At 35.4% G+C, this 24,240-nt stretch overlaps 1 protein-coding gene across 4 annotated transcripts; it reads left to right on the top strand.

Moving 5' to 3' along the window:
* The first annotated feature begins 1,342 nt into the window (after window positions 1-1,342).
* LOC103723339 (GTP-binding protein ERG) lies at window positions 1,343-19,220 on the top strand. 4 transcript variants are annotated; one of them, XM_039132566.1, is made up of 9 exons: window positions 1,343-1,942; window positions 4,055-4,144; window positions 6,622-6,770; window positions 11,756-11,914; window positions 11,992-12,058; window positions 17,442-17,549; window positions 17,631-17,770; window positions 18,183-18,252; window positions 18,785-19,220. In XM_039132566.1, the coding sequence occupies exons 1-9, from the start codon at window positions 1,391-1,393 to the stop codon at window positions 18,989-18,991; spliced, it is 1,542 nt and encodes a 513-aa protein (XP_038988494.1). In that variant the 5' UTR covers window positions 1,343-1,390; the 3' UTR covers window positions 18,992-19,220. The 4 variants fall into 4 exon arrangements, with proteins under 4 accessions (XP_038988494.1, XP_038988493.1, XP_026655848.2 ...); XM_039132565.1 differs by having other exon boundaries at window positions 18,782-19,220; XM_026800047.2 differs by having other exon boundaries at window positions 18,183-18,322; window positions 18,785-19,217.
* The last annotated feature ends 5,020 nt before the right edge of the window (window positions 19,221-24,240 follow it).

Here is a 24,240-nt window from a genome sequence, read left to right as displayed (position 1 = left end):
AAATAATCCTATATCTGAAAAAAAAATTTATGACTAGTGATATCATCTTCCATCCAGGGCAGTCTTAATTTAATTGAAATGTCAAATCGATGGTTTTCAAGTTTAGATATTATATCAATTAAAATAACAGAGTGATATGATGCATGAAGGAAAGAGGGTTGGGAACCTGGGACCACCGTAACAAGGTAAGGTAAGGAATAGAGTTATCCGCATGCTCAGCTTTCGCAAATGATTGCATGAGTATCAAGGAGACTTCAACATAGCAATATCAGACATCTCAATTTCTAAGCTTAAATATGTTTACAAGGGGAACTTAAGGCTGCAACAAAAAGGAAAAAATTAGGTAACCTTTGCTCAAGTCTCCATGACTAGTTGTATAAACCATAAATAGATTGGTATTTTTGAGTCAATCTGTTTTTCTGTTGTTATTAATTTGGAAATCTTATATCAAAAAATGAATAGCTATAAAGTTTTGAGACAAGAATAGACAGTAACTCTAGCAAGGGTTTCATGTGATCCAACAGGGACATGGTCCTATTTCCAGATTGAGGCAAAAAGTGGCCGATTTAGAAAACTGAAAAATATTTATACATATACCATGTCCATACGTACACACAAATGTCACCAAGGTGCACTAGGTTTAGGTCGACCTAAGAACCAGGCCAAACTAGCCTTGTTGGATTGATTTTGTTTTGGTTTAAAATAAGATCAGAGTCAGTTGGGTAACCTAGACCCAAATTGGTCCAATCTCGATCTTTTGTGGTAATGGTTGGATAATTAGTTCTCCAGCACTATAAATCTTATAAAGTGGATCCAATTAGAAGATGAGTTTCTCTTGAATGTTATCCTAGCAAGTAACCCATGCTACGCCGTGAGATTTAATTAAATAACAGAAAAACTAACATATATATGATGATAATCAAAAGCTATAGTTGTATTGAATATTAGATGCTGAATAAAATTTTTATGAAAAATTGCTACTATGTCAAAATTTAGATGGTGCACAAATATAAAAATTATTTTTTTTGTAAAAATATAATTACAATTATTATTTTTTAAGTTGGTTGAGGAGATTGCCGGGATCTTCACTTTTATTTTGCTCCTCCTGTCTCGTTCTTGCTAGAGATGTTAAAGAAAAAAACTTTTGAAGGAGAGACGAAAAAGAATAAGCAAATGGTTAGGAATATTAAACAATTATTTAACGGGAAGGCCGGATGAGTGATGGATAATGATCCGACTTGGCTTGGCCTGCTACGGCCCAATGTCCAGTGCTTTTTTTTTTTTGGCTACTAGGAAAAACAAATAAATAAATAAAAAACCCTGAACTAAAACCCCTAAGTTCCCCCTTCGATAGCAGTCGCAAAACTACTCTTCAGCGAGCGAGAAAGAGATGAAAGCTTTGAGAGTCATTAGAATCCTGACCTCCTCCTCCTCCTCCTCCTCCTCTCTCTCCACTCTCTTCTCTTCGACCACAAATCGGACACGTCTCCTTCCTTCCGCCCTCTCTCGCTCCTTCGCCGCCCAGCCCCAAACCCACCCCTCCGCCGCCGCCGCCGCCTCCTCTACGGACGAAGACACCGACGCCAACGCCACCCTTCCCAACTTCGATAGCAGCGAATTCTCCCTCCATTTTACCCCTCCCGACCCATCTTCCGCGAATTCCTACCAGAAGAAGCCGACCTGGGACGAGACCTACCGGGCGAGGGCCAACCAGGCTCTGTTCGGAGGGAAGAAGGCCGACCCGAAGCAGGCGGAGGAGGAGGGGGATGAGGAGAGGGAGAGGGCGGCGAGGCTCGCCAGAGTTCTCCTCGAGGCGGCGCTGGAGCCGCCTGATGATGTTGAGGAGGAGCATATGGTAGTGAAGGAGGAAGACCAGCGGTCGCTCTCGGTTGGCATCATTGGAGCTCCCAATGCCGGGAAGTCTTCCTTGACGAATTTTATGGTAAAGTTGGTTTCTTTATGTGTTTCTGAGTAGTTTTGCTGCTAACTTTATTTATTCATGCTTGAAGTTATTTGAGCAATGGTAAGGTCTTTGTTTCCTACGGATTATAGTGGTTAGTGGTCAGTGGTCAGCGTCCCTTTTGTAGTGGCTAGAGAAATCAAACAAAGAAATTATTTGAGCAACCGTTCTCGTCTTTGTACTTCAATGTACCTAAAGCATAGATAACCTTTCTCATGTTTGCTTGTTTTGTTTGTACGTCTGGGCCATAAACAAAGACCCCTACAAATATAGCGGACCGAAGCTTTGATATCAACTTTGATATGTTCGAGAAGAAGAAAGAATTTCCTCAATTTGCTCTTAAATCTCTCAAAAAAAAGCTATAAAAAAGATGAAGAAATTATGAAAGTAGGGTTATGTTCCCTTTTCTTTCCTTGATAATTCATATCTTAAATTGAGGTATATAGCTCCTATTTATAATAGTAGTAGAATGCACCCTTGTACAATTCAGGTTGGATTCCTCTTCTAGTTCAAATTGGATCAGATCTCCAAAAATAAAGATAATTAGTAAAAATAATAAAAAAATAGAATTCTATAAGAGATAGATCTCGACTTCTATATCAACTTTGCTTTCTGTTACTTCATCTAATTTTTCAAGGATTAGAATATACGTTCGGTCAAATTCTTTTCCAAAAAAAAAAATATTCGGTTTGACCGGCCTTTTTGGAGGCTCAAATGTTGAAATCTTGGCCCGTTTCAATTTTCTAGTGGATTGGCTTTAAATTGTAGATCTCGAAGAGTTACTCAATTTAAAAAAAACAAAGATCATTTCAATTGAACGTTGTATGAACAAGTTATGACCTCCTAAAATTTGGCTCGCTATCTGGCTTTTCGATGTGGTGGATCTCGCTCCTGGATCCTGTTTAGCTACTTATAGTGGCTAAAGTAGTTCATATCGAGTTTGGTGATTCTTCTTGATACGTATAACGGCCAAAATGATGAACATTGAATGATTCTTCTAGACATCCGTAGTGGCCAGAGTGGTTCATATCGAGTCCGGTGATCCTCCTAAATTATAGATTTTTTTTTGTATGGTCTACTTGATGTTTCTCACTTCATTAATGGTTTGCACCTGTTTTAGGAGACTTGTTAAGTCATCTCATTTTGAATGCAAATGAATATCTCGTCTGAATTTATGAGTTACTATCCCTTATTGTTTTCCAAACATATGAGCAAAACAGTGTGACTAAGCGCAACCTTTATCACGTTCTTGGGACTGCTTGTGCTTCCATTCTTAGGCAATGTAAGATTGAAGTTTTTACTTGCTTTTATCTTAGACATCTTAAATCTAATAAGTTCTGTTTTGATTCTTTGTCTATCATTACTTTTTTCTCTTTCCTGCTTTTGGGCATCTCAACACCTTTGTCAGGCTTGTAGGGTTCTTCTTCTCCTTAGCGAACACACCAAGCTCGTTCTTTGGTCTTTGCATTGTGCTATATAAGCTATGTGCATAATGGTTATCCAATTACAATACCGCAACCATAGTATGCTGTACCGGTTGGTGCCGGACGTACCGTACCCGTACCGATGGGTACCGGTATCGGTACGCCTGGCATACCGCATACCGTACCGTACCGACACTCGGTGCGCCTATACTAGTGCGGCACCGGTACGGGGTTCGGTACCGGTACGGCGAACCTTGACCACAACCCATTATCTATGCATTCTAGGCATATTATCTTCTTTTGAGAAATGTATCATTTTCAGTTCCTTTGGTTCCAACTATTTTGACTTGTTTTTAGCCTGCTTTCATTTATTTTATTTTTCTTCTTAACTTCTGCTTCTCCATTCAAACATGTTCACCTCTAGGCATCTCTAGGATTAACTTTTTTCTTTCATAAGTATATAGTTGGAAGCTAGGGTCGTGATATAAACAAGGTTCTTAAGTAGTGGATATAATATGTAATTACATGCAAGTGGGAAAAACCTTTAGATATTGCTATGTCATGTGCCTTTCTTTATTAAGGATTAATCGTTCATATAGTTTTGTCACTTTCTCCTGAATCCTGGATTTTAATTATCTGATCAGTTTTTTATTCTCTACTTATGATTCAGGTTGGAACAAAAGTTGCTGCTGTTTCAAGGAAGACCAATACAACTACCCACGAAGTCTTAGGAGTGATGACAAAAGGAAACAGACAAATAGTATGTTTCATCCTTGTTCGTGATTGAATTAGTGCAAAGCAAACTAACTGGTTTTCACTATTATTGCTATTTGTTCAGTTATAGTCATGCATATTGTTTTCATGGTCAGATAAAATTGATATATATTTAGAATCAAAACATCAATGCTTCCTTGGATCCTTTTTTTTGTAAGATGTTGTAATAATTTTTTATGACATAACTCAGAGGAGAGGTGTGATTGATTTTTAGAAATATGCTGTGTTGCTAGGTTCTTGAGAAATATTTATCAAATTGCAATGTTGTGTTAGCAAAACAAACTGTCTGTGTTCGTGTATTGACTATTTTGAGACTCAAGGCAGTGAAATTTTGGGGAAAGAACCCTGCAGGGGGGTTCTTGTACTCCTTCCATGCATTACTAGAGTATTATAAGATTGCAATGAAACATTAATGCTTTTGAGAAGATATGGTAATTTTTTGCTATTAGAAGTTGACCAGATAATGTTGATTGATGTTATCTAGAAGGATGGGGCCATTTTTGTTTAGGTACTAAGTTAACAACTGTGTATTAGAGGCAGACATTATTTGAATTATGGACTTGTGGCCAAGTTGGAAACTGGAACAAATATTTAGTGGAGTAGTTTGACAATGATGTTGAGAGTAGTATATTGATCTACTTGAGAGAGAAATGAGTATGTTAATCTAGTTGAGTAAGGGATCAATGCCCTAGGTGGTTTGCAATACTACAGATCTATAATTAAATAAACACTATCTAGCATTTATGATTAAGAAAAGAAGAAGAAAGAAATTAAAAAAGAGAAAGAAGGAAGAAAGAGAAGAGGTATGGAAAGGAAAGGAGGACAACATAGTCTAAATAGCTTTGTTGTTCATTTCCTTACATTATTTGGTCCAATTGGTTATAGGGAGAGAACTCATTTGGACTTTACCATGTACAAGTGCCTATTAGTTACAGTGTTTACTGAAGAACAAGGTCTATATTGGTCATCTAAGGTGTAAGGACCATTGTAAAATTAAACCTATATTTTCAATAGCTGGTTTTTCGAGATCTAAACCTTTGGCATTGCATCGTGAGTTGGGGTAACACCTTAGTTGCCGGAATCTAGATCAGGTATGGTTACAGGTGAGGGGAAGTAGGCATTTCAAAGCACTTGAAATAGGGAACTGGGCATGTGTTCAATTTTCTTGGGAGTTCCCAAAGCTGGTATGCTGCCCTAGGTAGAAGATTCCTGCCAGCAAGAATAACACACATGGGTGCGTGCATAAATATGTTATGTGTATGTTATAAATGCATTTATACATATGTGCATCTCTATATATGGGTGTATATGTGTGCTGGGATTGGTTTTATAGGAAGCCATAATAGTAATTTCCCAAGACATTAATTCATGGGAAAAAACCTCTCACCAATGCCTGTTAAAGTTCTACAATAAATATTTTGTGAGAACTTATTCCTTAAACCAATAGTTTGTACTTGACGTGTAAACTTAGTCTTTAGTTGTACAGCTGTTCTAATCCATTATTGAACAAGAAAATCCTTTCTGAACATCTCATATTCCTTTTAGCCGTAATCGAGTCAACTAACAAATTAACTATGGCAAAGATGCAGCCAAAGATACTTGGCTTACTATCAAAGAATTAAGTAGGAGGTGCATAGTCCATTTTGTATATGAACATATGTAGTGTGAAGCATGGAACATTTTATCTTGAAAGAATTATTTTCAAGTTCAGAAATATCCATACATGTGCAAGTGACCTGATCAATAATGTTGCAAGGAATACAGTGATCAATATACATGCTTGGTCCATTCTTGAAAAGCCTAGATCATTATAAACTGGTAAAAACTTTATGGCTGTGGCACATCTAAACTGGTTCTACCACTTGACTTTTTAATCTGTGTAAATTTTTTTTCAACCAAATAAATCCTGCAATAACTTCCTTAGTCTGAGATTGTTACATCTGCTCCCATTTCAGTTTTGTAATTTCATACCCAGTAGAATTAGAACGAAGTAGTGGAAGGGAGAACATGGCTAACATATTGCTAATGTAGGGCCACTTCCTCTTTCTGTATATCAAAACATAACTGGTCATGGTTTTTATGGCAATTTCTTCTTGTGCATCTTCTTTTATGGCATTCCTTGTCTTAAATCTCTTTTCATTGATAAAGTAGGAACTCTTACTGAATTAGTAACAGGGAAATTCATAAATCTTTTCTAAAATTTATTCTATGAGAATGCAGTTACTTGATTGGAAAAAGTGAGATACCATTTTTTTCCTGCTGATCAATCAGTTCTTTGCCCATAAAGAACCATTTCACGAATGCTGTTATTGTGAATCCTCTCCATTCTTTAAAACCTCTTCTACCTTTCTATATATTTCTTAATATCCATTCACAAAACAACTATAGATTAACAGCATGTGCTGTTTCTACATGTATAGCATTTGTTTTTTAAACCGTATTTACTGACAACCTTCTCTACAGTGTTTTTTTGACACTCCAGGACTGATGATCGGGCATCATGGATACCCTTACAGGGCTGATGTTAGAGTTCGTGTCGAAAGTGCTTGGAGGTCTATCGATCTTTATGATCTGCTGATAGTGATATTCGATGTCCATAGGCACCTTTCCGCGTAAGCAGTTATCTAACCAACATTGCTCAATATTGGTTTCATATCTTAAATAAGCTAGGGAGTAGATTATTTTTTAGTTACTTTTCTTTATCGTTATTTCTGGCAAATCCAATTTACCCAGTTATACATAACTTAAAATTTTAATTTCACAATTAGCAGATTGCTATCTTGAGATTTTTGGAACTAAAATATAGTTTGTCAAACATAACTTCAACAGGACATAATTGAAAATGAAGCTCCAATAAAAGTAAGTGGCCAAGAGAGAGTTTGTTTTAATCATCTTGCATCTCTTAAATTTGGAAGAAACAGAGAATGAGCAAGAAGCCTTATGTCAAGATTTCATGGATATTAAACGGATCAGATGCCTTTGATCCTTTAACAAGAAAATATACAGATCAGTGAAACCAGAAGTATAAAGAGAGTCCAAGGACATAAGATGTGGATCACATGAATGAGAATGCTGAGGCTGATGTGTGATACCTAGTTTGGAATCATAACCATAATAGGGAGTGCCTGGATGGTTGCCAACAAAATGCCTCTTTTCAGTTGCAGTTGTTGGTGTGCCTAATGGAAAATGTGGACATTTCTAGTATAAGTGGAATCTTGGCAAGCAGTTGTGAAATTATGATTGAAGAATAAGCTTGCTTGGTGCTTTGATACATTTTTTCCCCTCCCCAGCAGCGCTCTCTATAATTTTTTTTTCAAGTGTTCCCGAATACTACATAAGGCCCACATATGTTCAAAAGAGAAGAAAAAATCACATGGCTAATTGATCTGAAGTTCTTGAGGAGTTAAGAAGTCCCATGCCATAAGGAAGCTGAAAACCCTTATTTCTCATTTTGATACTTGAATTATATATAAGTTTTCTTTTTTGTTTTTTTTTCTTGAATACTCATCCCCTGTTTAGGATCACATGGATCATTTTTATGGGCTGATTTTCATAAAAAATATTTGAAATAAAGGCAACCTTTTTTCCTCTCTGTCCTTCATTCATCATCATGGGCTGAGAAGTTGCTCAATAAGAATCATAAATTCAACCTGAAACCATTTACCATGTATTGAAGTTGTTCTTGATCTAAGATCTTTTCAGATCTAATCAAACAGAACTAGAACTTTTTATCTTTTTGATCAAAAAGCTGTTCTACTTGTCTTCTTCAATTTGGTATTGGAACACCATGATTCAACATCAGGGTTATCGGTTATGCATGTGCCTTGTTAACTGCAGATGGGATAACAGGGATACAGCTCTTACTTATTTACTGGCTGCCTTTCTAAAAAGGGGATAAGGGACATGAACATGAACCAGGGGATGCTGCTGAAGAAGAGAGAGGTTCTGTTTGCTGAATCCAGTTGAGCTAACAGATGAAAGGTGATGGTCACGGGTGCAAGATAATGTTGTGTCCATTTCTTAAGAGTGTCATTATCACATGTTGGTTGTTAAAAGATGGATACTAAGGAGACTCAAGTTGCCAAGGTGTATGCTATACTTTGACTAGGACTTCAGGAGGTTTACTTCAGTAATGCCTAAAATAGTACATAGTTGACATTCTGCAAGAGGTTGTTTAAGTAACTATGTAAGTTCATTCCCATGATGGTAACGCAGTCTGCATGCTGATTGTGGATATATGATGGGGGTCCCTATCCATGTGGGAGCTATATGACGCATGGATATAGATACAATATACAGATACCAGAAAATACAGATTCTTGATGCAACAAATCCTGAAAAAGTAGGATATGATATGGCTTGGATACATCACCAAATACACGCACATATATAATACAAACACCCACGCGCTCAAGCACACATAGATGCACATTTCTGCGTGTGTACATATGTAAAAAACCATCGATAGAGCATAGTAGATTATCAAAATAACATAATCCATGCTTTGTACGATAGCATCAACTTTTGTAACCTCATCATCTTGTCATTTCAATCTATAGATTCTAATTGATCCTTCATGTTTAATATGACATCATAGATTCCAAAATTTACCATTGGTCGTCAAAAGGTTTACATTGAAAAAGAAAGAAAACACCCTCTCTCTCACTTTCAAAGATATCAAAGAAGTATATTGAGTATATTTGGGAAGTATTTAGGATACTTAGCACATGCATTTGTTGCGTATTGAAACAGCATCCAACAAGTATCAATATCCGATATGTATCTGATATAGACATTGCTGGTGTTTTGAAGTATCCATGTATCCTAGTGTGGGAGAATGGCTCCACATTTCGCCGCTGCAATCTTTAAGTAACTTGCAACACAAGGTGAAAATATCGAGGAGAAGACAATCCTTGTCAAGGTTTTTACTGTGTAAACCTCATCAACATTAAACTCCGTTCTGCAGATCATGCAACATGATGAAAGACTTGGGTACGTGTAGGGTCCCTGTCTAAGTCTATTTATGATTCCATTTCTTGTTTGTTAAGAGGGTTTCAAGTCATTTGAAGGATTTCCAAATGCTCTATTGTTAGTCAGTCTTGTGTTTTAGATGTGGGGTGGGGAGATGGAAATTAGATCAGATATAAGGGATGTTGTTGAGTTTGTTCTCTTTTTAAATCAATTCTTAAGGAGGAGCGGATAAAAAGTTTAATTTTGATCAAAATTGAAGTGAGCGTATCACTGCCTTATCAGAAATTGATTTAATAATTAGCTTGCTTCATGAGACCTGCACTATTCTTAAAGAAAGGGGAAAGATGTTCATCAAATTATCTTTTAGGCCATGTTTTATTGTCTAGAATGGAAATTAGGAAGGGAAAAACAATTCTTTGGATAATTCCAGATAAATTTCTAGGAAATGAAACAAACATGCTAGTGTGTAATTAATAATATTAGTATTTTACTAATATTATGATATGATAATATATTAACATAAATTATATAAATTTGATAGAAGATTAAAATATTGTTATAAGATTAATATTGGTATCGATATTTTAATAATATTAAAAATTACAAAATAAAATAATAAATTAGATTATTAAAATAATATAGTTTATATAATTATAAATGATATAATATTATACATAATTTAATTATGTAATGTTTTATAATTTATTTATTATAGTTTTAGATAATCATTATTCATAACATTATATAATGTTAATAATAAAAGAATTGTAAATAGTATGATTATATAATATTAATATTGATATATTAGCATAGTATGCCGTACCGTACCAAACTAGATGGTATCAGACGTACCGTACCGGTTCGGTACCGGTGGCGTACCGAAGGTCTGGTACGGCGAACGTTGTGTATTAGTATTATTATAATGATATAAAACAATGTGAATATAAGTAATAAAATATATAATATATAACATAATAATAGAAACATAATGTTATAATAATTATAACAACATATCGTAATAATTATAGTATTATTATTAGTATGTTAAATATGTAATATAAAATACTTAATAATATCAACATTATGAATATATTAGTATTAATATTAATCGTATAGTGATATATTAATTTTTTGTTAGAATATGACACACTTTACATTACTAATATAATGTTTTATTATAATATGTTAATAATTTTACTACTAATAATATTATAATGATTAAAAAGTAATGCAAATAGATAATATAATAAATAATATAATAATTTAAATACAAGGTTAAAATGACTAAAAATATTTAATAATATAATAATTACAATAATGTTATAACAATAAGAATATAATTGAATAATATATAATAAATAATATATTATGATAAATATATTATTAGTAAAATATTACAACATATAATATCTTAGTAATATGAAATTCAATATAATATAATATCAATAAAATATATATTATGAATACACTATATGCGTAATGTTAATTATAAATAAAAATATTATGTAATAAATAATGTCAATACTTACTATCGTATATTCCATAATACTATATTATCAAATAGATAATAAATTATTGTAATATATTTTCAGTAAATAATTGATATTAATAAAATATTATGTAAAATATTTTTTATTGTTAGTCAAGCGTATATCCAAGTGTAGATAAAATGATTCCCAAGCACCCCCGGGGTATGGTCTTACTCGTTTTTTTGAGAATCCAATGCCCATGGAAATCGGCATTCCAATGTCCAAATAAGTTACCAAACATGGGTATAGAGTGGATGGAAACTATTATGCATTCCCATTTCTCAATTCCTGTCAACCAAACATGGTCTTGGCTAAGGTTCGCTATCTCAGTATCGGATCCCGTATCAGGTCACACTAGCATTGTGTCAGTACCTTGCGATATGGAATTTTGTGGGCGTACCGAATGTCGGTACGTCATCTGTATCGGATATCGGTACTGAACCGGTATGATATGGTACGGCCTATACTGGCCCAAACTCGGTTCGGGCCGGTACGGTGAACTATGGTCCGGCTCTTTAGGGGCTGAGTTTGGGCCGGTACGGTGAACCAGGGTCCTGACTATTTAGGGGCTGAATGCCATTATGGACAGATGATAGAGATTAGTTTTAGAATTACAAGAATGCTCTGCAGTGTTTACTCCCATAGCTCTGACTTTTTTTCACTATGAATGTGCCAAGTTTATTGAGGTTCATTTTTATTAATTCCAGATTGCTGTCTACGAACATCTCAGCCTTTTGTTCTTAAAATAGAAACCAATATGTGGATTTATTCATCAAGGTGAGTTTGTGTTGGCATCCTCAAATTCTGCTCGGCAAGCTTGTTGTGGCTGACGTTCAACATCAACATTTCTGGTTGAGCGCAAAAAAGTGTTTCTGGAGATTTCCCTGTTTATTTTTTAGGTGGACTTTCGATTTTTTGCCCATTTGGGCGTGTAAAGCATATGCATGCGACTTAACTAAGGAAGAACTTTTTATTGTTTTAAGTGATTGATTTTGATATGCCTATGTGTATGTATAAATATTACATATTTGATGTTTTCTTTGCATTAATATTATTGGTACTGAAAGTTCTGTTGAACTTTTTGGTCATGCATCTAGGCCTGACACCAGGGTGATAAAGTTAATTAAAAATCTGGGAGCACAGGTTCATCCTAAACAAAAGCGAGTGTTATGCATGAACAAGGTTGATCTAGTGGAAGACAAGAAAGACTTGTTGAAAGTTGCCAAAGAATTTGAAGATCTTCCAGCATATGACAGGTCAATAATTATTTCGTAAGATATGAATTTTGATATTCAGATTGTTTTTTGTTTCTTACTTCTTCTTTGACTTGTAGGTATTTCATGATATCTGGTCTAAAAGGTTCAGGTGTGAAAGACTTGGTTCAGTATTTGATGGACCAGGTATGCTTGCTTAACTAGTCATCTGTTTTTTTTCAATACTGCAAATCTAGTCAAATGGGCTACAGTTACAACTTTTTCTGGGATAGAGCACCAGAGACATCAAGTATCATAAATTGCCAAAGCTCTGCTGGATAAAACACTTCCTATACAAAGCTCTCACGATGAGATCTCCCTAGTTGGTGGCCTGATCTGCCACACTGTTCGTCTCCCTAAAGATATGTTGGAGACGAACATGAAGGACCTACTTAATCAGGGATCTACAGTCATTTGTAACAGCCATGAGGTGCCTTGGAACCTCACTCTGCAAACTAAGGAGTTGAAGAAGAGCTTGACAATCATTTTCGAGGATCTAGGGCTGGATCTGTTGATGCCTTTCAGTGATCAATGCCTCCCTAGTGGCCCAAGACTCTGCAGCTAGGGGTCTAGGAAACCTTTGACTAACAGAGGTCTACCCAAAGAGGGACAACTCACAAGTCCTGCTTCCTGTAGCCTGTCAGAAGGAAAAAAGAAAAGGAGCCATAAGTGTTAAACTTACAAATATCCACCGGTGGTGGGTCCAGTTCACCCAAGATTGTTGTTGTTCCAAATGGGTTGGGATTGGTTATCCGAATATTCATGGGCACCCAAGCTCTTCGAGCCAACGATGGTTAAAGATTCGAGCCCCTTCAAAAATCATCTTATTTCTAGCTTTCTGCAGCTGCCAGAAAACATTAGCCCTTACACACATGCTCCAGTAGGCATTTGTGTGTCCTTGCCTAAAGCTTGGGTTCGGCCGGACCCCATCTCAAGACTAATTTATATCCACTAGCTCCAAGCCCATATGAGCTCAGATATGATTGAAAATGGTCATGGCCCTATTACAATGAATTAAAAATGTAACCAAACCACTCATATGGAAATCCTTGTGCTGTAAGCCATCAACTACATAAAGTCCCATCATGGAGTGTTTGGCCCACTTTAGGTTTCTTAGGCCAAGGCCCTCCTCAAAAATGAGAAGCCCCAAGCCAGATAATGCCTATGTCAACCATTTTCGCCTTTATTCCAGATGAAGTTCGAGATTATTTTTTGCATTACTGTCCAATGTACCATCTTGAACCCTTGTTGCGACCATCCAATAGTTAGGAATTGAATTCAGAACCGATTACAGAGTGATTTTTCTAGCGTGAGACAAATTTGCTTTCCTCCACCCAGAGAGCTTCCTTTGAATCCCATCCATAATTTCATTCTCATCTTCTTGAAGGATGCAGTTAGCTGACACAGTAACACCTAAGTAAGTGAAGGAAATTTTAGATGTTCCCATGTTCACATTTCTACTAATAAGGCATTTTAACCGAGGGTGAAAAAAATAGGGGGGACAAGAATCGACTTACTCTTATTTACCTTTTGGTCCATGATGGCTTGATTAGTGTCCAACACTTGATTAATTGCATCACAATCCTCTAAAGATGTCTTGGAGAAGATGACCATATTGTCAGCGCAAAGATGTGGCAGAATTGTGTGTTACTGCCAGCTAAATTTCTCTTAAGCCCTGTTTGGCAGAGCTGTTAACAGTAGAGCTTTTGAAAGTAGAGCTTTGGAAGTAGAGTTTTTTGAAGTAGAGCTTTTTGAAGTAGAGCTTTTATAAAAAGCTATTTGCTATTTAGTAACTATATTTCTAAAGTGCTGTGTAATTTTAATATGTATTTGGTAAACAAACTGAGAAATTATTTTTGGTATAACAAAATGACCATAAAGGACATTGCATAGTATTATACTAAAGAGCATAATAAAATATAATATGTATTAATATATTAATATACGATATAGTATAATATTATTGTAATGTAATATAATATTATTATAATATAGTAATATAATATTATATACTATAGCATAATAATATAACATAATTTGATATTATATAGCATAACATATCAATGTATTATGATATAATATAATATAATATTATATTTATAGTATAATACAATAATCAAGATATAAAATATTATAATTATTATCATTATATTATTAATATTTTATTAATATAATATTCTTAGGAGCTCTTGCATATTTCTATAATATAAAGGGACAATTTTTGTTATTATAATATTTTATCATGGGTATTTTGGCCCAAAAAGAAAAAAAATTATAAATCAAAACAGCTTTTCGATGCATGTTAAAAGTGCTTTTTCGGAGAAACTTCATTTTGGAGCTTCTTTCAAGAACCTGTGGCAAAAGCTAAAATAGCTTTCTGATTTTTTTACTAAACACTTCTATTCCATCCAAAAGTACTTTTGGATGGTTAGAAAGTACTTTCTGTCTACCAAAAGCTCTGCCAAACGGGGCCTTAGTCTATCTGTCTGCATCTACTCATTTAACGGTCCAGTAAGTACCTGCGAACATAAAATAAACAGGTAGAGGGATAAAGGATCTCCTTCCCTCATACCCTACTAGCATTAATTCACTTAGATGGTTGACCTTAATGAGAGTGGAATAAGAGACTTGTGAAATGCCAGCCCATATCCAGCTAATCCACACTTGGAGAATTTCATTCTAGTAAGGACTTGAAGAATTGCTTCCCAACTAAGGCTATCATAAGCCTTTTCCATTTCAAGCTTCTATTACATAAATAGGCTTCCCCACCTTAGAAGCATTCATAAAATGCAGGACTAATGAAACAATGTGGATTTTACTAATATCCCTCCCAGCAATAAAGGCACATTGTTCTCTACCAAAGCATTATTGGTAGTAAGGTTTGCCTAACCGGCCCGAACTGGGCGGTATGAGACATACCATACCGTACCGGTTCGATATCAGTATCGGTATGGGTGGCGTACCGACACTCGGTACGTCAAAAAAAATTTCGTACCATACTATACCGACACTGTGCTCATGTGGCACCGATACAGAGTCCAGTACTGAGATGGCGAACCTTGGGTGGCTGGGACTTAAGCCTATTAACTAAGAATTAGCCAACAGTCTATAGCAAACATTACGTGGTGAAATGGGTCTCTAGTCTTGAACTTTCTGCAGGTGTTCTTCTTTTTGGTATCAATACAATGTTAGTATTGCACACTGCACGAGGCAAGATGCCATTGCTATGACAACAATCAATAGCTTTACACTCATCTGATCCAGTATTTCCCAATAATTATTGTAAAATTCAGCATGAAAGCCATCAGGTCTAGGTGCTTTGTTAGTTGCCGGAGACCACAGCATGTCCTTCAACCCTTGAGGTGAAAAAGGCCTAAGCAACACCCCATGAAACTCATTAGATAAAGTAGGCAAAGTAGGCCAATCAATAAGAAAATCATCATTACCAGAAGCAGTCCAAAGATCAGTATAAAGTTTAACAAACTCATTTCAATAAGTTGAATATCGACAGTCCTAGTATGATTAGGTAGTTCGATGAAAAGAACTGCATTCAGTCTCCTATGTATACGAGTAAGCATATGGAGGTAGTGAGTGTTTCTATTCCCATCTGTCATCCATTTCGATCTTGATTCTGTTTCCACTTGAGATGAACCCGTCCATTGGGAGCATTATAGGGGTTGTAATCAGACAAACCAAATTTCCTCATTAATAGTAAACCAACAATGGCATCTTTTTTCTTCCAGCTTATGGATCTTATTAGCAACAAGAGAGAGCCGATTTTCAGTCTTATCAAGGTCTTGCTTATTCCAATGGCAAAGCTCAGTTCTTGCCCTTATTTAGTTTCTGATTGATGACATATGGCAGACCCAGAGAAATGGCTATTTCACATTCAAACAACATATGTTTGTTAAATTATGCAAATCAATAATGCCAACTTTAAGTCCAATAAGTCATGTCTAAAAGGGGAATCCTCTCCATGGTATTTGTTATTAACTAGCAAGATCATTCTCAAGTGAACTTAGATTAGATGGTCAACCTTTCACCTTGTAAACTGTAGGAGTCCAAACCACCTAATATTCTGTGGCTTAATTTTTGAGGGGAGAAAATCTGTACGACTGTGACTAATGGGCGATGAATCGTTAAATTGAGCTGGGTTGTGGATAGAGTGCGTAAGGGAGATGGTCCTGCTGTTGAAGTCAGCAGGCTATGAACATTTTGTAGATACATTGAATTGAGATGATCTATTTTTAACATTTAAGTTTTAAGGTTCTGCATATGACTAGGAGGTGTTTCTTCTATACTTATCATCACTTCCAAAATTTGTCTTGGAAAGCACACACTTACACACACACATATGCATGCATATATTCATGTATGTATATGTGTATATATATATATATATATATATATATATATATATATATATATATATATATATATGTTTGTAGGATGGCAAGACATAATCAATTTCTCTTGTAGGGTTTTTTATTACAATCTTTATTATTGCTATTCTCTGCATTCATTCTAACAGGAACACTCATCACTGCTCATATGCACAAGACAGTTATGTTGCAGCCACAATAATTTGTCTTTGCCCCAAATCTATGATTCTGTTAGCACTCCAATCTATACTTTCTTGATTTGATAGGTTACTCAAAATTTTTTTGAATGAGGAGTGTCCTTGTTGCTTGATGCCAAGGCTATTTTCTTTTTTAAGCAAATCCTGGATGCCAAGGTTTGAAATGCAGTTTCTATCCAAGCTCATAATGAAATATGTAGATAAATCCAGTTTGAAACATATTATACTGAAAATTGTTGAAAGATTCCAAAAAAAATAAAAAAAATGCAAATTAGAAAGATGTCGCTATTCTCATTATAGTATATTGTTTGGTGATACTTTGCATCATTTAATAGTCTGAGATGTTTCAATTGCTAGATATTTCCATGTTGAGCTTGTTAACTAATGTATCAATTTATGGAAGTAGGAGAAAAGGAGTTTGAATATTACTTTTCATCAACATATTTATCAGAAATTAAATCTTATTGGGAATATTAAAAAACGAAATAATTAACCATAAATCATACTCTGTGTTTGTTTTGTGTTTGTTTGCATAGTAAACTAGTATCTTCTAGTACATTAGTATTGATACTGTAATAAATTTTCTAACCAAAATGAAATTTTTAATAAAATAAAACATGAACAATTATAATAGGGTCATCGCAAAATTGCTTTGTGATTAGCAAGTTCAACTTGCTTGTACAAAAGTATACTTTTTTATTTTGCAATTCAACAGATCCTTAATTTTGGATTTTATTTATAGAAAATTACAAGAATTAAAAAATTCATTTTTTAAGTAGTATATTTGCCATTTAAGTAACAGCCATTACTTTAACCTGTTCATCGGGGTTTAGACAATACACCTGAATTTCTTTATTTTTTTATATTTATATATTGTTTTTTCAAAGAAATCAGTTCTCTGCGCTTTTTGTATACCTAATTTGGAAAGTCTTTTGCCTTCTTTATGTGTAGGCAGTTAAAAGACCTTGGGATGAAGATCCCACCATCATGAGTGAAGAGATAATGAAAAACATAGCTTTGGAGGTTGTTCGAGAGAAGATGTTGGATCATATTCATCAGGTATACTCAAATTCCCCTGCTAATATCAGCATGATTTCTTTCCCTCTCAGAGAGCTTGCACCAACGTAACATTTATTTCAGGAAATTCCCTATGTTATTGAACATCGATTAATGGATTGGAAGGAACTAAGAGATGGCTCTCTTAGGATAGAGCAGCACTTTATCACTCCAAAACACAGCCAGCGCCAAATTCTTGTTGGAAAAAATGGTTCCAAGATAGGGTATCGCGGCCTTCCATGTTTATGTATCTCTTTTAATGTTTTCTAGGCAGTCATCATTCTCTAAATTAGTAATTCATAGTTGTTTTGTGAATTTTTACTATGCGGCTCGTTAACCTCTCTCTCTCTCTCTGTGTGTTTGTGTGGGCGCACGCGCGCGCACACATTGTGGTGGGTGGGCATGCCTATAGGAGGACATATTAGTTATATTCCTTTTCATTTTTCTTTACTGTAGTACACAATGTTGAAATCACTAGTATGATTTTTGAACTATTCAGGAATTATTCTTTTGCTGCTCTTTTAATATTACCGGTTTGATGCCAGATATCCAAATGGCGTATTTGGCAATGATACTAAATAGGCATAAAGTTGACCTCATTGATGTAATAAGTTTGTTTCTATGTTAAATAATCAGGAGAATAGGCATCGAAGCCAATGAAGAGTTGAGATCCATATTCAGGAGGCAGGTGCATCTCATTCTCCAGGTTAGAGTTGCTCGAAGAAAGAGTGCATGAATTGTTCATAGACATTTCTATGTATCACACCTGATACCAAGTGAGTGAAAATACTTACTCTAGCTGGTTAGTTTTACATATCATTGAAGACTTCCTATGTTGTTTTAATTATTCTTTAAACCTCCATGCCAAGAAAAAATCTCACCTTGCACATTTATCATGGGAGAACTGAAAATTTCTGTCCACCTGTGCATCAATGAATTTTATATCTAGCCTTCATCACCTGTTTTTCTTTTAGCACCTACATGTATTGTAAGCTGAGAAGTAGTGCTTTTGGTTGCGGTCATGGTCTAGATTATTCAATACTAAGTAGAACAAAAGGCAGATAGCGAACCAAATGATTGAAAATGACTCATGCAACATGGCTTGGTGATATTAGACAATTATGATAATTAATAATGTAATGCATGTTATTACAGCTTATAAAACATCAAATTCTTATTTTATTTTTTTATCAAACCAATTCAAAAATGCTTATGCAAGTTATTATGTCTTGCAGCAGTTTGGCAGTGGGTCTGCACTGAGGAATTTATCAAAGTTATGCCAATACCATGGCTCATATTTGCATGGGGTGAATCTAGTGCCATGTTGCAAGCCACATGTACTCCCTCAACTCCTCTGTAATCAGAGCACTGCTGGAGTCAAGAATCATGATCATTCAATCCAAAGGGTTCTATTTAACATTACTCTGTCCAATCTCCAGCTCTGAACTCATAGCCTGCTTTGGATGGCGTGAGGGCTTGGATTAGTGATCTTCTCAAATGTTCATTCAATTAATTATTATAATATATGGCCTTTGTGTTTCTTACGATGTATTGCATGTTTGTATGGTGATCCAGGAACTGGTCCCAGATTAATTTGCTGAAAATATGTTATCTATGCTGTATTTCATCATGGCATGATCGATATATTTTTATACTAAAGAATTCGATGTACTTTATGCTGTTGGTAAAGGTGAAGACCTTCACATTACAACCTCTAACTCGAACTTTTGTGGGAATAAATATACACATGATTTGGTTGTGGGATATTCCTTGTGGAAGAATGGCTTTTGGGAGAATGAACAAGCTAAAAAAGAAAGGTGTGATATTTGTTGGAAAGTGGTTTTTGAGAGAATGAACAAGGAAAATGACATGATATAGTTATGACTATGCATGCGTGCTCAATTAGTGTTCCCCACTATGGAAAAGAAAGCTTTGTAGAATGCACTGATGCATGCCGAGAAATGACAAACAAAAAGCAGCACGATTTACATCAAAACTCAATTAGTGTCACCCACTAAATAATATAAATTGGATATATATGAAGAAAAATCTTTGAGCCTGGTTTAAGTTATGGGGGCTAGGCTCCGTGGATGTGACAGCCCCAATCCAAACCCAACCATTCCAAATATGTAAATCCTTGTACCTCGGCCAGCTCCTTTGAGTAGAAACCACACATCTGTCGGTCTCCATGGCGAATCCAAGAGAGCTCTTTTCTATGTTAAATCCTTCTCTTCTTCGTGCGTTTCGTAGACCACATCTAAGAGCGGCAATCGGGTCGGGTCGAATTAGATACAGGTTGGGTCAGATTCAAGATAGGTTAAAAATCTATCAAATTGAACCTGACCTGTTTATTCAATGTGTCAAAAATCCAAACTTGAACCTAACCATTTTATCAAACAGCCAAGCCGACTTACAAGAGAATCAGGTTAAACGTGTTAAGCATTGCCACCCCTACACATCAACTTCATCAAGGTCTTTTACCACCATGGCCGTGGCAGGAGGTGCTCGGCTTCATCTCCCTCCGCTCCATCTGGCCATCCATGGCGGTGCAAGATGGTGCAGGCAACGAACTCATGTTGGCTAGCTTGAGTAGAAAGATTTAGGAGTTGCATGCTATTCTGTTATTTTCCTCAAAAGTTGGAATTCAGAGAGAAGTTGGGAGTTAAACTTGAGTCATGAAATTTGCTAGTGATATTTTCTTTCTATGGATACTATGGGGACCTAAAAGAGAGCTTCCTACTTCATGCATCTTTCTATTGGTCGGTATTTAAATTTTTCATTAACTTCATACTTCTATTTCTGTTTTCATTTCTCTTCTCTGTGAAATAACAATGATTTGAAGCTAATTAAGTGATTGTGTATGGTTCACCCCATTAAAGCATTAGAACAAGTAATATACATTTTTCACTTGATTGCTCGTTGACTATGTTTATTTACGCCGATTCATAATTCTGTATAAAACATGTATCGGTTGCTACTGAAATAACCTTGTATTATGTAGAGAGCTCGAACCTAACTCGACAAGGACTGGTGTCAAAACTTTTTCAGCATCCAAATCCATTAGACCACTTGAGCTGAGATACAGTTGCAGTTCTTGATAGCTGATGATTCAGATGCTTGTAGAACCTTCCCCGTTGATGCGATCAGAAATCCATTTGAAGCTCGTGAAAGGAATTTGATAAACTTTTTCGATTTAAAATATCAACTAGATCCAATGGAGGATCCTGATTTAATGATTTTTTCTGCAACTCAGATCAGTGAACTTGATTTCTAGATGTGTCTGCAGATACCTGATGAATAAATGATCCATGTAGCACTCGTTTTTCTGATCAAGGATCCATCTGGGACTTGTGGAGGGCACTAAACTTCTCGAGATCCAAATCTGGGACTTCTCGTTTGTCTATTACCCCTGTATGTTGATCTTACTGGTCATTTTCTGCTACTGCTTTCACTGTTTTGGTTTCTCTCTGTAATTTCATTACCATGTAAGCATGTTTGTACAGGCTTCTTTTATATTTTAATAGAATTTGGTGGCTAATGGTGCCTTAGCAACCTTAGCAACCATTTCCATAAAAAAAAAAGAGGCAAAGTGCATATGCTTTATGGTATGATACCTGGACATGTAAGATCTCATTGAATTAGTGATGATGACATTAACTAAAAATTGTAAAATAACATAGAGCTGTCATCATTGTTGAGATTCTATCAGCATTCATGTTTAGTTGGTTATTAGTTTTAATGACTTTAGGATTCTATTCTTAGTTTTATTCTACTAGAATACATATCTTTTAGTAGTTATTAAGTCTTATCTTTTAGTGAGTGATAATTATTCTTATTCTTTAGTAGTGATAAGTCATATCTTTTAGTGGGTGATAGTTATCCTTATTCTTTAGTAGTGATAAGTCTTATCTTTTAGTGAGTGTTAAATTTGAGTAAGAATTAAACATCTCACCCATTGATGCTCTATTTAAAGGGACTGTTGGTGTTTCCTTTAGTATGGCGTGAGAAAAGAGAGAGAAGAAGAGAGTGAGAGTTGTCCTTTTTGGTGAGAAGTGAGAGAGAGCCTTCCAGTGTCTCTTTTGGATTTTTCTTGCTTGGTGTTCGTTTTAGATCTTGGGCTAGCACGATTGATCTACTCCGCGTAGCGTGTCATTCTACATGGTATCAAAGACAAGTTAGAACAGTGGTTGAGCGGTTTGTAACTTTGATCAGATTTATTCGAAGTGTAGTATTTGGAGCTGCAACTTGATTGTTAGTGGTTCGTGGGTTCGTAACTTAGCGTAGTTGAAGAGTTTTCAGTAATTCGTTGTGCAGTGGTGCAAGCATGTGGACTCTTGTTTTAGTAATTCAAAAGATGAATCATCATGGCTGATGCTACTATCTGCTCTCTTAATAAGTTTAATATGCCTGACCTCACTAACATCAATATGGCTACTTTTGCTACCACCGCTTCTCTTCGTAAGTTGAACAACACCTGTTATCCATTTTGGAAGGCTATTGTCAAGTATTATTTGAAAGAACAAAATTTGTGGGCTATCTTGAATGAGTCAAAGATGATGCCAATAGATACTCTCAGCGACGAGGTTGCGAGAAGAAAGTAAATTCTAAAACCTAAAAAGGTGATGTAGATTTTTCAAGTTTCAATTAATAGAAAAAATTATCTTCATATCCAGAATATACAAGAGCCAAAGCAAGCATAGGATATTCTTGTAGTTGTCCACTCAAGTTCTAGCAAGGTGAGATATCTTAAACAAAAGTTGCTTGAAGAGTGGATTTTGGTTCCAGGCTTCCCTGATTTTAAAGTAGTTTTAGTGATCAAGCAAGAAGACATGCTTGGTGGAGATGATTCATGTTATACCTTGGTACTCAACAAGATTTTTAGGGTACCAATTGATTTTGAAGCTACTCCAAAGTTCGAACCATTAGAAGACTCTATGCACGACAATTTGATTTTGTATGATGGAGCAATTATATGCAGATACTTGAAGCTACTCAAGTAGAGGTAATGGTCGATGTTCACTTTTATTGCAATTGGCAACTTGATGATTGTTGGTGTAAGCCGGACATTCTATGGAATCTTGACACTATAACCATAGAGTTAATGCTGAAGAAAAATGCCAGAGGACATCGCCGATTTCGACATATGCATTGAAAAGGACGAGCCAACAAAGAAGTTATCGCTCGAGCTAATGAAGGAGTTCTACTATTCAATCATTAGTTTGATAAGTTATTACATATTATTACTGCAACAATAATGGCAAAGGTTGTTGTGGCGTTTCACGACATCGACAGGTTCAATATTGTTGGTATGGACATCGCAATGTGTGTGTGTGTGGGGGGGGGGGGGGTGTTGTGATTCATTGCCAAGTCCTAATCCGATTAGAATTCTTGTTTAATTGGTTATTTGTTTTAATGACTCTAAGATTTTATTCCTAGTTTTATTCTACTAGAATACTTATCCTTTAGTAGTTATCAAGTCTTATCTTTTAGTGGGTGATAGTTATCCTTATCCTTTAGTAGTGATAAGTTTTTATCTTTTAGTGAATGATAGTTATCTTTATTTTTTGATAGTGATAAGTCTTATTTTTAGTGGGTATTGAATTTGAGTAGGAATCAAACATCCCACCTAGCGATGCTCTATTTAAAGGAGCCGTTGGTGTTTCTTTTAGTATGGTGTGAGAAAAGAGAGAGAAGGAGGGAGTGAGAGTTGTCCTTCTTGGTGAGGACTGAGAGAGAGTCTTTTCGTGTGATTGAATTTTTTTAAATTAAATTTTTTTTCTTAATTATTTTTCTTCCAGCATCACTTTTCTATTTTTCTTGTTTGGTGTTTGTTTTAGATCTTAGGTCGGCACAGTAGATCTACTCTGTGTAGATTGACCGTGCCAACCTCAGATTTAGAACAAACACCAAACAAGAAAAACAGAGAAGAGATGTTGGAAGAAAAATAATTAGAAGAGAGAAAAAAATATTTAATTAAAAAGAATGAGCTACACAAAAAAGTTCTCTCTCACTTCTCACCAAGAAGAACAACTCTCACTCTCTCTTTTTCTCTCTTTTCTCACGCCATTCTCCTTCTCTCTCACCCACTCTACTTTTCTCTGGGCACACCAAAGGAGACACCTAAGATCTCTTTAGGTAGAGTGGGATGTTTGATTACTACTCAAATTCAACACCCACTAAAAGATAAGACTTATCACTATTAAAGGATAAGGATAAGACTTATCACTACTAAAGGATAATGATAAGACTTTTCACTACTAAAGGATAAGGATAAGACCTATCACTACTAAAGAATAAAGATAAGACTTATTACTATTAAAGAATTCTTGTAGAATAAAACTAGCAATGATTCTCAACACTCCGCCTTATTGCGAAGTCCATGTTGACAATGCTGAGCTTGCTGATGTTGTGAAATGCCACAACCACCTTTGCTATTATTACTACAATAACAATATGTAATAACTTGTCAAACCAATAATTAAATAGTAGAATTCCTTTATTGGCTTGAATATTAACTTTTTTGCTTGCTCATCATTTTTAATGCATATATCAAAATCGACGATATCCTCCAACACTTCTTTTCAACATTGACTCTACGATCATAATGTCAAGATTCTATTGAGCATCCAACTTATTCAAATGAATATTTGGTTGCTAGTTATAATCGCTGCTTACCAAAACATTGGCTGTTACT

The sequence above is a fragment of the Phoenix dactylifera genome, chromosome 12 (assembly GCF_009389715.1).
Source record: "Phoenix dactylifera cultivar Barhee BC4 chromosome 12, palm_55x_up_171113_PBpolish2nd_filt_p, whole genome shotgun sequence".
Lineage (NCBI taxonomy): Eukaryota > Viridiplantae > Streptophyta > Magnoliopsida > Arecales > Arecaceae > Phoenix > Phoenix dactylifera.
This window is presented reverse-complemented; position numbering and strand designations above follow the sequence as displayed.

Coding starts and splice junctions, on each gene's coding strand:
- LOC103723339 (XM_039132565.1), top strand. CDS start 1,391: ATGAAAGCTTTGAGAGTCATTAGAATCCTGACCTCCTCCTCCTCCTCC. Junction 4,145..6,621: donor CAAAAGGAAACAGACAAATA/GTATGTTTCATC, acceptor CCTTCTCTACAG/TGTTTTTTTGACACTCCAGG. Junction 12,059..17,441: donor TTCAGTATTTGATGGACCAG/GTATGCTTGCTT, acceptor CTTTATGTGTAG/GCAGTTAAAAGACCTTGGGA.